Source organism: Protobothrops mucrosquamatus, unplaced genomic scaffold (genome assembly GCF_001527695.2).
Source record: "Protobothrops mucrosquamatus isolate PMUCROS unplaced genomic scaffold, P.Mucros_1.0 scaffold_254, whole genome shotgun sequence".
NCBI lineage: Eukaryota > Metazoa > Chordata > Lepidosauria > Squamata > Viperidae > Protobothrops > Protobothrops mucrosquamatus.
The window spans coordinates 435,454-446,445 of NW_015386330.1; the positions used below are offsets into that span (position 1 = coordinate 435,454).

Below are 10,992 nucleotides of genomic sequence, written 5' to 3' on the forward strand. Positions count from 1 at the left end.
AATCTTAGCAGCATTTTTATCTTGAAAGTGCAAACTTTTCATATCTCAAATAAGAATGTACATAGCAAACCTATTACATTCCTTTGGGAATAGGTGGGGAAATATATAAATGCTCTCAAATACAGGGTTTTTTTTCTCCTGTTTCTCCTCTTACTAAAGAAGTAAACACAGAAAAGCTAATAATTTCTCCAATGGTGTTTCATTGTGACATATTCAAACTTAAATGATTGACTTACAAGGGAGAGGTGGTTTATATTACTGGGTGTTAACAGTCTGCTATGGGGGACAGTTAGAATTACTTTCCTAAGATGTTTATTGAGTTTTTATTCTGAGAAACCTCAGAAATGAAGTGGTGTCAGTAATGGGAATATTCAGAGTTAACTTGTTTAGAATTATTCAATTTTATTAACTTCACATATCATCTATCCCCATGCAACCCCACACTTGTATGCACATGTGCACCCAACAAGGCACATAATCAGATTTTTTTTTAAAAAAAATAATTCTTTGTTTTGGAACAGGGTCTAAAAGCTCAATTTCACGTTGCTTGCTTTTTGTATGATTGTTTTGCTAATATCACCAGTTTAAAACTTGATACTTTTAACTGTAAAAAAGAAATAGATTACCACAATTATGATACGTTCATACTGTCATACCTCTAGCAAGTGTCACTATATATGAGGAAGTCAGTGGCAGACTCATTTTTCAAAAAGCTATGAATAATAATATATAAATCTTATCCTTTTGATCTAATGTACATTTTTATGCAGCTGTCAAATTCTCTATTTAATCCCTTTATTTCTTTAAATGTTTTTACTCTGTTTGAATGCTGGGCACAGTTTGTAATGTATGTACACAATGGTATTTTTTTCTATCGATGTTGACTTTTGCACATTTTTTGAAAATGTTTAATTTGTACACTGATTTAATACTCTGACCAACTGTTATGGAGTGTATGCAAAAACGTATGTGTGCAATGTACTACTGTCTTGAATGTATGAGGATTTTCTAATTCAGTATAAATGTATGTCAACTTCTGGCTTTATCTTGGTTGAGGAACTCAGGACATTAATGTTGCTTACTAGTTCCCCATTGTAGATCTAATCCAGCAACTTGGTTGCATCTAAGCAGCTTTGTCTCTCTCTTTCACACATGCACGCACACCCACATGCACACAAATAATTCCATTTGTGAACAGGGATTTCCCAGCTCACTTCATACTGTTGGAATATACCAGTCAGATATTGGCAATAGTTTGCAACATAATTGGTTTAAAATAGCAATTAACTGAGTTTTCTCTTTCCTGTCTTTAATGTAAGTCTTTTCACATTCAGTTTTGAGTGTTTTGAGTGGAAAATTGGCCAAATGCCAAATTGTTTCACCTGTGTGTGACGAGAGTGCATGCAAACTTTTCAGAAGTATGAAGCAACTAAGGAAACACTGCTTACATGAAACTTCATGCACTCATCAAAGCCTCTGTAAACTTTGAGTTGTGGCAAAGATATCTCACTTTCAAAAAATAAGGTATACAAAAATACCTTCTATGTACTGTGTTTTCTCTTTCCGACAGACTCCACAGATTCATTTCTACATTTTTAAATAATTCTTTTTTTAAAGGTACTGCATTTAGTTAGATAAATATATAAAAGCTTTGAAAGATAATTTACTAGATGAATATATTTTCAGCTGGCTGATGTTCAGAAAATATTTTTTTAATTTTTGTTTTTAACCATTCAAAATGTATTTGTATTTCCAGAATTGGACATGAATTGTATATTAAAACACTCTGGCTGGACAATGGTTTGGTTTGTCTTGTAAGGATTGTCTCTGTCTCTCTCTCTCTGTCCCTCTCTCTGTGTGTCCCCCCTCCCTCTCTCATCTCTCTCTCTTTCTCATTTTTTAAAAAAACCTGAAAAGTGTTTCCTTGATACGAAGAATAGTAATACTGCTCTGCAAAGCTGAAAGCAATCTTTGAATTTATAGCTGCTTGAAAAAATTGAGACACATAACCAGTCTTAAAAAAGTCAGATGATGTTTTTATTGCCTATTCCCTTTTGTTACAATGAATGTTATGTCTCCTTCTGGATCTGGGAAAATTAAAGCATATTGAGGGTACTAGCAGAATACCAATGTTTAAATTTAAGTTGACAACCTAGTTTTGAAAGGATCTTTGTATTAATGATTAAGACGTACCAACTGTAAGGTTGGGAAATAGAGCATTGGGGATATCAAGAATCGACATAAAACTGGTATTCTTTTTTTTAAGAGTGTACTAATGGCCTGGTATGGTGTGTTTTGTTCCATTGTTCATGCACATTAGGACTTTGTTATAGTGCTTGTACAAAATGTATAATTTTTAATTTTTTAAAAAATACGTATTTATCCATTATTTTCCTGCTGGTAAATGGCATTTTATTTTGGGGTCTTTATCAAATATAAAGTAAGCCATGCTTTATTATCTTGTGTTTGACCAAATTACTTTGTTTTATGAAATGTGTATATTGCTTGTACACATCTTCATTCAGAACGATTGTGCATGAGGACCTGCAAGAATTAATACAAGAAAGATTTTTTTTCTTTCCATGTTATTTCATTCTGGAAAGATTATGGTGCAAAGGTATACTGGATGTAACCTTATGAGCTTATGGAATGACTATAGATAATGGCACTTTTAAGTGTTAATAAAACAAATATTTATTTCCAATGTGTGTGTTCTATTTCAAAAAGTGTCTTAATAATATTTAGCTTCCATATACTGACTATAGTTTATACATATTTCAACAATTTTATAACAGTCTTGCAGATTAGGTTGCTTGCAGGTGGAAAGTTGCAATTCAGAATGGATTATAAACATGGATTTTGAATAAACTTCTGCTTCCAAAGTGAGATCCTATAGAAATTGACGTGGCCATAAATTTCACTGACTCTAATTTGTCATACTTGGGTTTTAAATTACAGTCTCATTCCTTTAATAAATATACTACACTATTCATTTAATATAGCACTTCTGTATACGATTTATAAAGTGTTTTGATGATTTCAATGTGTGTAATATTAAAACAACTATTTATGCAGGTAAGCCTTGAGTTACGACCAGTGGTTTTATAACCACTTGTAGTTATGAAGGCCTCTGAATGGGTGCTTTATAGCACAACTATTGTAAAATGTCACAACACTCCCCCCTTCACCCGTAGTAACATAACTGCATATCAAGTGCTTAGCTGGTTGCAACATCCCGCAGTCACATGACTGCAGTTTGTGACTTTTTTGCTGGTTTTACAAAAAAAAGCCCTAACAACTAGGTGTCTGTTAATGACACTTGTGAAAAATGTTGAAAAAAACACACCAATCACATGGATGCCTCGACTTACAACCACCATGATTCACAACCCAATTTCTGGTCCCAGCTGTGGTCATAAATTGAGAATTATTTGTACCGCACTTCTAGAATATCTAAGCAACATACACAGATTTATACTTGGCTCTAGCTGAAACAGTAGAGCACTATTTTAAACTAAATTCCTAATATTCCTGTAATCTTGTGCTTAATAAAAAAGATTTTTTATTCCTAGGCTAGCAATAATTCAAGATAAATGGTAGAGCAGCTTTTGAATTTGGTATTTAAGAAAATTTAAAATAAAACACATTTCAATATGTTTGGGCTTGTGCAGTATATTTACCCAAGTCTATTAGACTGATGCATTCACACAATTCAGTAAGTGTAATTTTAACCTTAGTTTGCTTTGTGTTTCAGTCTCATAGGCAAAACTGGCTATTTGTGGTTCAGTAAATTTTGAGAATCCAGGTAAAGCATGCTGTATGAACTCAGCCTGTTAGTGCATTTCCAATCTTTCTCCCTTGTACTGTTGTTACTATTACATGTATTACTTTGAAACAAGCAACATCAAGCCAAGTAAGGAAGAGAGAAGAAACATGGTCTGAAGAATTCCAAGCATCTTTGGGTCTTCAGGTATATTTAGTTTTTAAAAACTAAAACTGCAGCTGATGAGTGTAGCCTGTGCCAGATCAATCCAAAGACAAACTGAAGCTGAGCTTCCCACTAAGTACCCCCACTTCTCAGAAAACTGCCTACTTTTCTGACTAACCTTTTATTTTTGGTGGTGGATTTGGACTAGCGGGCACATTTGCAGACAAATCAGAGCTACAGCCAACTACTTTTAACCTTTAAAGATGCTTACGGGATCAAATGCATTCTTGGAAAGGACTAAGATTTTGTATTGCATTATACCATATTTTCATTTTTTTAAAGCAAAAATAAAATAGTGTCTGAGAAATATTCTCAGCCACTATGAGTAGAGACTTTAAAACACACCACAGACCTCCTTTGCATATGTAGTTCCCTGCTCTGAATTCAGCCTCATTTCTTGATGATTCCCTTAACATGAATTTTATTTTTAAATCTTTTGGAAAGTCATTCTCTTTTAAAGAGTGAATTCTTCAAAATAATACCCTGTGGGGAAAAAACCCACATTTGTAGTAACCTCTATGGTGAAATGTGGATCAGATAGTGCTGAGTTATACCGGAATGTTGGAATCCCTTTGGAATCTAGTGAGAGCTACTGAGTTGAGGCACAAAGTTGAAATGTTCTCAGAGTTGAAACTATTCTCCAAAGCGGGTCCCCAACCCGCCGGTCCACGGCATGCCAGAAACTGGTCTGTGCAAACAAGTGAAGCCCCATCCGCAGGATGTAGGCAGCACACAAAACCACACCCTCTCCGGTCCATGAAAAAACCTCTCTCCACAGAACCGGTGCCCAAAAGATTGGGGATCTCTGCTCCAAAGCACCAGAGGGCAGGACAAGAAACAATGGTTAGAAACTGACCAAAGAGAGAAGCAACCTGGAATTAAGAAGAAACTTCCTAACAGGACAATTAATCAGTAGAACAGCTTGCCTTCAGAAATATTGGGTGCCCTGGAGGTTTTTAAGGAAGTGATTAGAGTTAGACAGTCACTTGTCTGAAATGGTATAGGTTCTCCCAGGGGGCTGGACTAGAAGACCTCCAAGGTACCTTCCAACTCTATTCTATTCTATCCCTTTATTGGAAGGGTGGTGGTGGAGCACAGATCTTCTGTTCCAAGTCAACATTGTTAGGATATGATATCTCTGCTCTTCGGTGAAGAGACCATAAATTATATAGCTGATCTAAAAATAGCTTTTAGTATTTTCATAATTGGTATTTATTCTGCAAAAAGCAAAAAGCCCCTCTAATCCGAGCAAGAGTTGCTTCTTCTCCCCTCCCTTCCAGTCTCAGGGCTGTTTCATTGTGAACAGATGAAGGAGGAAAAATACCCAACCATTACTGACGGCTGAAGTCCTACATCCATTTCCCTCACAGCAATAGGTCTCATTGAATTAAAAAGACCTTGCTCGAATGCGAGGACATTACAAAGATTAAAAACGTTTCCAAGGGAAGAAGGTTCCTGCAGACCTGCCCTCGAGGGCGTTGTTCGACAATCATACGGAAGCTGCGAGGACATGAATTTCGGTTTTTCAATTTTCCATCCTTAATCCTGTTCACAGCCCTGAGATTTCCTGGAGGTCTCCCATCCCCAGTTCGCAAAGTTTTCGCTCTGCGTCCTGGGAGGATTTGTCCCGCCCGCTCCTTGCCGAGCGAGAAAGCGACCCAATCACAGACGACTGCAAATTCGGTTCCCTCCTCCCGGAGGTCCCCGTGATGACGTCACAGAGGAGGAGCCACCGGATTCGCTTTCTTCCGCTCCGGAAGCGGCGGGGACTAAGGGGAGATGCTCACGGGCGGTGCTGCGTCGCCGGAGCGCTTCAGAAATGGGCAAGAAGGAGCGAGGTAAGCCGTCGGCGCTTTCCTGGGACGCCCTTCGGCTTTGTCACCTTAGAATTGGAAGCTGTTTTGCTTCTGTGTTCGGGGAGCCAGGATCGTCTTCGGGGCGTTGCTTCTTCGACGGGGAAGTCCTTCAAGAGCTGGCGCCGTTGGGTTTCCCTCGTAGTCTTCCTCGCGAACCAAATGCCGGTTCTCTTATTCTTACAAAACGTACGCGCAGCTTTGCAGCGGTGATGCATTTGGCGACTAAACAGCACGTCCTTGTTTGAGATAAATCGGTGCTTCACGTACTCGACTTGTTCTCTCTTTAAAGCAAGACGTTGTTTTTGCACACTCATCTCTCCCCCCCCTTTTTTTTTTTGCTATAACCCAGTATAAGCCATTTTGTACGTATACACTTTCCCATGGAAAAATCTTCATATGCTCTCTGAATTATGGCAAGTCCTTGAATGAGATTTACGATGCAGTATCTCTTGTGACGTTTTTATTTTCTCTGTTTAGAGAAAAACATTCTCAGAGTAATAAGCCTAACTTTAATTGAATCTAAAGGAAAGCTGGTAATAATTTGTATAGCTGTATGTTTTGTCCTTGAATATTAACTAGGAAGTGGGAAGAAGCCTTGGAACAGCTAAAGCAATCCTTCCCAGCCTGGTTCACCTTAAGTGATCCCTATCTGTATACAAGAACAGCTACTTCTGAAGCCAGTACACTATGCTGACATTCATGGTTCCCTCAAAGTTTTGCATCAGGAAATAGCTCCATTTGTGTTGTCATTTGGCTGAAGGGAAAACAGTTGTGCAACTGCATGTGTGTTTAACTACGGTTGGTTTTCCAGATAAGAAGAAATCGAAAAAACGCCACTATGAGGAGGAAGAGGAAGAAGAATATGATCTTACAGGCAAAGAGTCCCAAGAAGCAGTTCCATCAGCTGCAGGGAAGCAAGTGGAAGATTCTGGGACCAAAGTTGATGAATATGGTGCAAAAGACTACAGGAACCAGATGCCACTCAAAGCTGATCATTCCTCACGCCCATTGTGGGTGGTAAGTCCTTTTAGATGCATTGCTTTTCAAAAAAAGTTTTGTTCAAAAAAAAGAAAATATATAGCTTATTGTTTCCTACCTGCTAGCTTCTAAATGTGATCCTATAAATAGTATCTCCATACCTATTTGATTCATGTGACAATGAGACCCAAGTTCTCTCTGCATTTCATATTACACATATTCATCTATTTTAAAGGAGCTGGAAGGAATGTTTGTGGTATGTTAGGCCCTTTTATTATAAGGTACCTAATTTTTGTGTGATTGTGATTGGTGTGTAGAGAGAGAGAATTAATTTCAAAAAGTCACCCATGTAAGCAGAAAGAATACTTTTGCTCTATGGATGAATTTTCTACGATGTTATATCAAACTTTTTATTCATTCTTTGAGTAGTCTTGTGAGAAATATCACTCTCCTCTTCAGATGGTTTGGAGATGTCATTTATGTTCAGAGTGTCTTTTTAATGACTCAGTTTAAGAACCTACAGTCCATGCCACCTCAGCCAGCATAGTCAATAATGAGAGATGCTGGGAGCTGTAACTTGATAATATCTAAAAGGCCACATATCCCCTCGCCTCACCACTAAAGCAGAAATACAAATACATTCACAAAATTGAATTGATTAGGGTAAATTCTTTTCCTTGCCTCATATTTAACAGCTTTGGTACATGTAGTTATTTTGGTCATCTTCAAAGTTTTTGTCTATTCTCTAGGCTCCTGATGGCCATATTTTCTTAGAAGCCTTTTCACCTGTGTACAAGTATGCCCAGGATTTTCTTGTGGCCATTGCTGAGCCAGTTTGCCGACCTACCCATGTCCATGAATATAAACTGACTGCTTACTCCCTGTATGCTGCTGTNGAATCTAGTGAGAGCTACTGAGTTGAGGCACAAAGTTGAAATGTTCTCAGAGTTGAAACTATTCTCCAAAGCGGGTCCCCAACCCGCCGGTCCACGGCATGCCAGAAACTGGTCTGTGCAAACAAGTGAAGCCCCATCCGCAGGATGTAGGCAGCACACAAAACCACACCCTCTCCGGTCCATGAAAAAACCTCTCTCCGCAGAACCGGTGCCCAAAAGATTGGGGACCTCTGCTGCAAAGCACCAGAGGGCAGGACAAGAAACAATGGTTAGAAACTGACCAAAGAGAGAAGCAACCTGGAATTAAGAAGAAACTTCCTAACAGGACAATTAATCAGTAGAACAGCTTGCCTTCAGAAATCGTGGGTGCCCTGGAGGTTTTTAAGGAAGTGATTAGAGTTAGACAGTCACTTGTCTGAAATGGTATAGGTTCTCCCAGGGGGCTGGACTAGAAGACCTCCAAGGTACCTTCCAACTCTATTCTATTCTATCCCTTTATTGCAGGGGTAGTCAACCTTGGCTCTTTTATGACTCGTGGACTTCAATTCCCAGAATTCCTGAGCCAGCTTAGCTGGCTCAGGAATTCTGGGAATTGAAGTCCACGAGTCATAAAAGAGCCAAGGTTGACTACCCCTGCTTTATTGGAAGGGTGGTGGTGGAGCACAGATCTTCTGTTCCAAGTCAACATTGTTAGGATATGATATCTCTGCTCTTCGGTGAAGAGACCATAAATTATATAGCTGATCTAAAAATAACTTAGTATTTTCATAATTGGTATTTATTCTGCAAAAAGCAAAAAGCCCCTCTAATCCGAGCTATGGGAGGCAAGAGTTGCTTCTTCTCCCCTCCCTTCCAGTCTCAGGGCTGTTTCATTGTGAACAGATGAAGGAGGAAAAATACCCAACCATTACTGATGGCTGAAGTCCTACATCCATTTCCCTCACAGCAATAGGTCTCATTGAATTAAAAAGACCTTGCTCGAATGCGAGGACATTACAAAGAGTAAAAACGTTTCCAAGGGAAGAAGGTTCCTGCAGACCTGCCCTCGAGGTGGTTGTTTGACAATCATCCGGAAGCTGCGAGGACATGAATTTCGGTTTTTCAACCTTCCATCCTTAATCCTGTTCACAGCCCTGAGATTTCCTGGAGGTCTCCCATCCCCAGTTCGCAAAGTTCTCGCTCTGCGTCCTGGGAGGATTTGTCCCGCCCGCTCCTTGCCGAGCGAGAAAGCGACCCAATCACAGACGACTGCAAATTCGGTCCCCTCCTCCCGGAGGTCCCCGTGATGACGTCACAGAGGAGGAGCCACCGGATTCGCTTTCTTCCGCTCCGGAAGCGGCGGGGACTAAGGGGAGATGCTCACGGGCGGTGCTGCGTCGCCGGAGCGCTTCAGAAATGGGCAAGAAGGAGCGAGGTAAGCCGTCGGCGCTTTCCTGGGACGCCCTTCGGCTTTGTCACCTTAGAATTGGAAGCTGTTTCGCTTCTGTGTTCGGGGAGCCAGGCTCGTCTTCGGGGCGTTGCTTCTTCGACGGGGAAGTCCTTCAAGAGCTGGCGCCGTTGGGTTTCCCTCGTAGTCTTCCTCGCGAACCAAATGCCGGTTCTCTTATTCTTACAAAACGTACGCGCAGCTTTGCAGCGGTGATGCATTTGGCGACTAAACAGCATGTCCTTGTTTGAGATAAATCGGTGCTTCACGTACTCGACTTGTTCTCTCTTTAAAGCGAGACATTGTTTTTGCACACTCATCTCTCCCCCCCCTTTTTTTTTGCTATAACCCAGTATAAGCCATTTTGTACGTATACACTTTCCCATGGAAAAATCTTCATATGCTCTCTGAATTATGGCAAGTCCTTGAATGAGATTTACGATGCAGTATCTCTTGTGACGTTTTTATTTTCTCTTGTTTAGAGAAAAACATTCTCGGAGTTAATAAGCCTAACTTTAATTGAATCTAAAGGAAAGCTGGTAATAATTTGTATAGCTGTATGTTTTGTCCTTGAATATTAACTAGGAAGTGGGAAGAAGCCTTGGAACAGCTAAAGCAATCCTTCCCAGCCTGGTTCACCTTAAGTGATCCCTATCTGTATACAAGAACAGCTACTTCTGAAGCCAGTACACCATGCTGACATTCATGGTTCCCTCAAAGTTTTGCATCAGGAAATAGCTCCATTTGTGTTGTCATTTGGCTGAAGGGAAAACAGTTGTGCAACTGCATGTGTGTTTAACTACGGTTGGTTTTCCAGATAAGAAGAAATCGAAAAAACGCCACTATGAGGAGGAAGAGGAAGAAGAATATGACCTTACAGGCAAAGAGTCCCAAGAAGCAGTTCCATCAGCTGCAGGGAAGCAAGTGGAAGATTCTGGGACCAAAGTTGATGAATATGGTGCAAAAGACTACAGGAACCAGATGCCACTCAAAGCTGATCATTCCTCACGCCCATTGTGGGTGGTAAGTCCTTTTAGATGCATTGCTTTTCAAAAAAAGTTTTGTTCAAAAAAAAGAAAATATATAGCTTATTGTTTCCTACCTGCTAGCTTCTAAATGTGATCCTATAAATAGTATCTCCATACCTATTTGATTCATGTGACAATGAGACCCAAGTTCTCTCTGCATTTCACATTATACATATTCATCTATTTTAAAGGAGCTGGAAGGAATGTTTGTTGTATGTTAGGCCCTTTTATTATAAGGTACCTAATTTTTGTGTAATTGTGATTGGTGTGTAGAGAGAGAGAATTAATTTCAAAAAGTCACCCATGTAAGCAGAAAGAATACTTTTGCTCTATGGATGAATTTTCTACGATGTTATATCAAACTTTTTATTCATTCTTTGAGTAGTCTTGTGAGAAATATCACTCTCCTCTTCAGATGGTTTGGAGATGTCATTTATGTTCAGAGTGTCTTTTTAATGACTCAGTTTAAGAACCTGCAGTCCATGCCACTTCAGCCAGCATAGTCAATAATGAGAGATGCTGGGGACTTCCGGTGGCAGGCGACCTCGTTGGAAGCAGCTGTTTGCTGCCTCCCGCCTGTTTCAGCGTAAAAGCCGTTTTGACAGCTAGCATCAGCTGTAGAACGGCTTGATACCTTTCCCCTGGGCATAAGGGGATAGGTGAGCTGCCCGGGGTAGGAGTTGAGTTCCCGAGTCGTCCCATGTGGACGATGTAGGTGAGAACTCCTCCGGAGCCCCGAGGCTTCTCCGCGATCCAGGACGCCTTCGCTTCGGCGAAGCTAGAAGCCGCTGCCACTGCTGCAACTTAAATTGAACTGTGA

The 10,992-nt window shown here is 40.1% G+C and overlaps 2 protein-coding genes across 2 annotated transcripts in view; both read left to right on the forward strand.

The window, feature by feature from the left end:
* The first annotated feature begins 5,760 nt into the window (after window positions 1-5,760).
* Window positions 5,761-7,739, forward strand: LOC107302007 (general transcription and DNA repair factor IIH helicase subunit XPB). The gene is made up of 3 exons (XM_015831148.1): window positions 5,761-5,826; window positions 6,656-6,861; window positions 7,572-7,739. The coding sequence occupies exons 1-3, from the start codon at window positions 5,808-5,810 to the stop codon at window positions 7,737-7,739; spliced, it is 393 nt and encodes a 130-aa protein (XP_015686634.1). The 5' UTR covers window positions 5,761-5,807.
* A 1,327-nt stretch (window positions 7,740-9,066) lies between these two features.
* LOC107302065 (general transcription and DNA repair factor IIH helicase subunit XPB) overlaps window positions 9,067-10,992 on the forward strand; it is a 21,527-nt gene continuing 19,601 nt past the window's right edge. Inside the window, exons 1-2 of the mRNA XM_015831192.1 lie at window positions 9,067-9,132; window positions 9,962-10,167. Of these exons, the coding sequence (XP_015686678.1) occupies window positions 9,114-9,132; window positions 9,962-10,167 (225 nt within the window). The 5' untranslated portion in view covers window positions 9,067-9,113. The remainder of the gene's footprint in view (window positions 9,133-9,961; window positions 10,168-10,992) is intronic.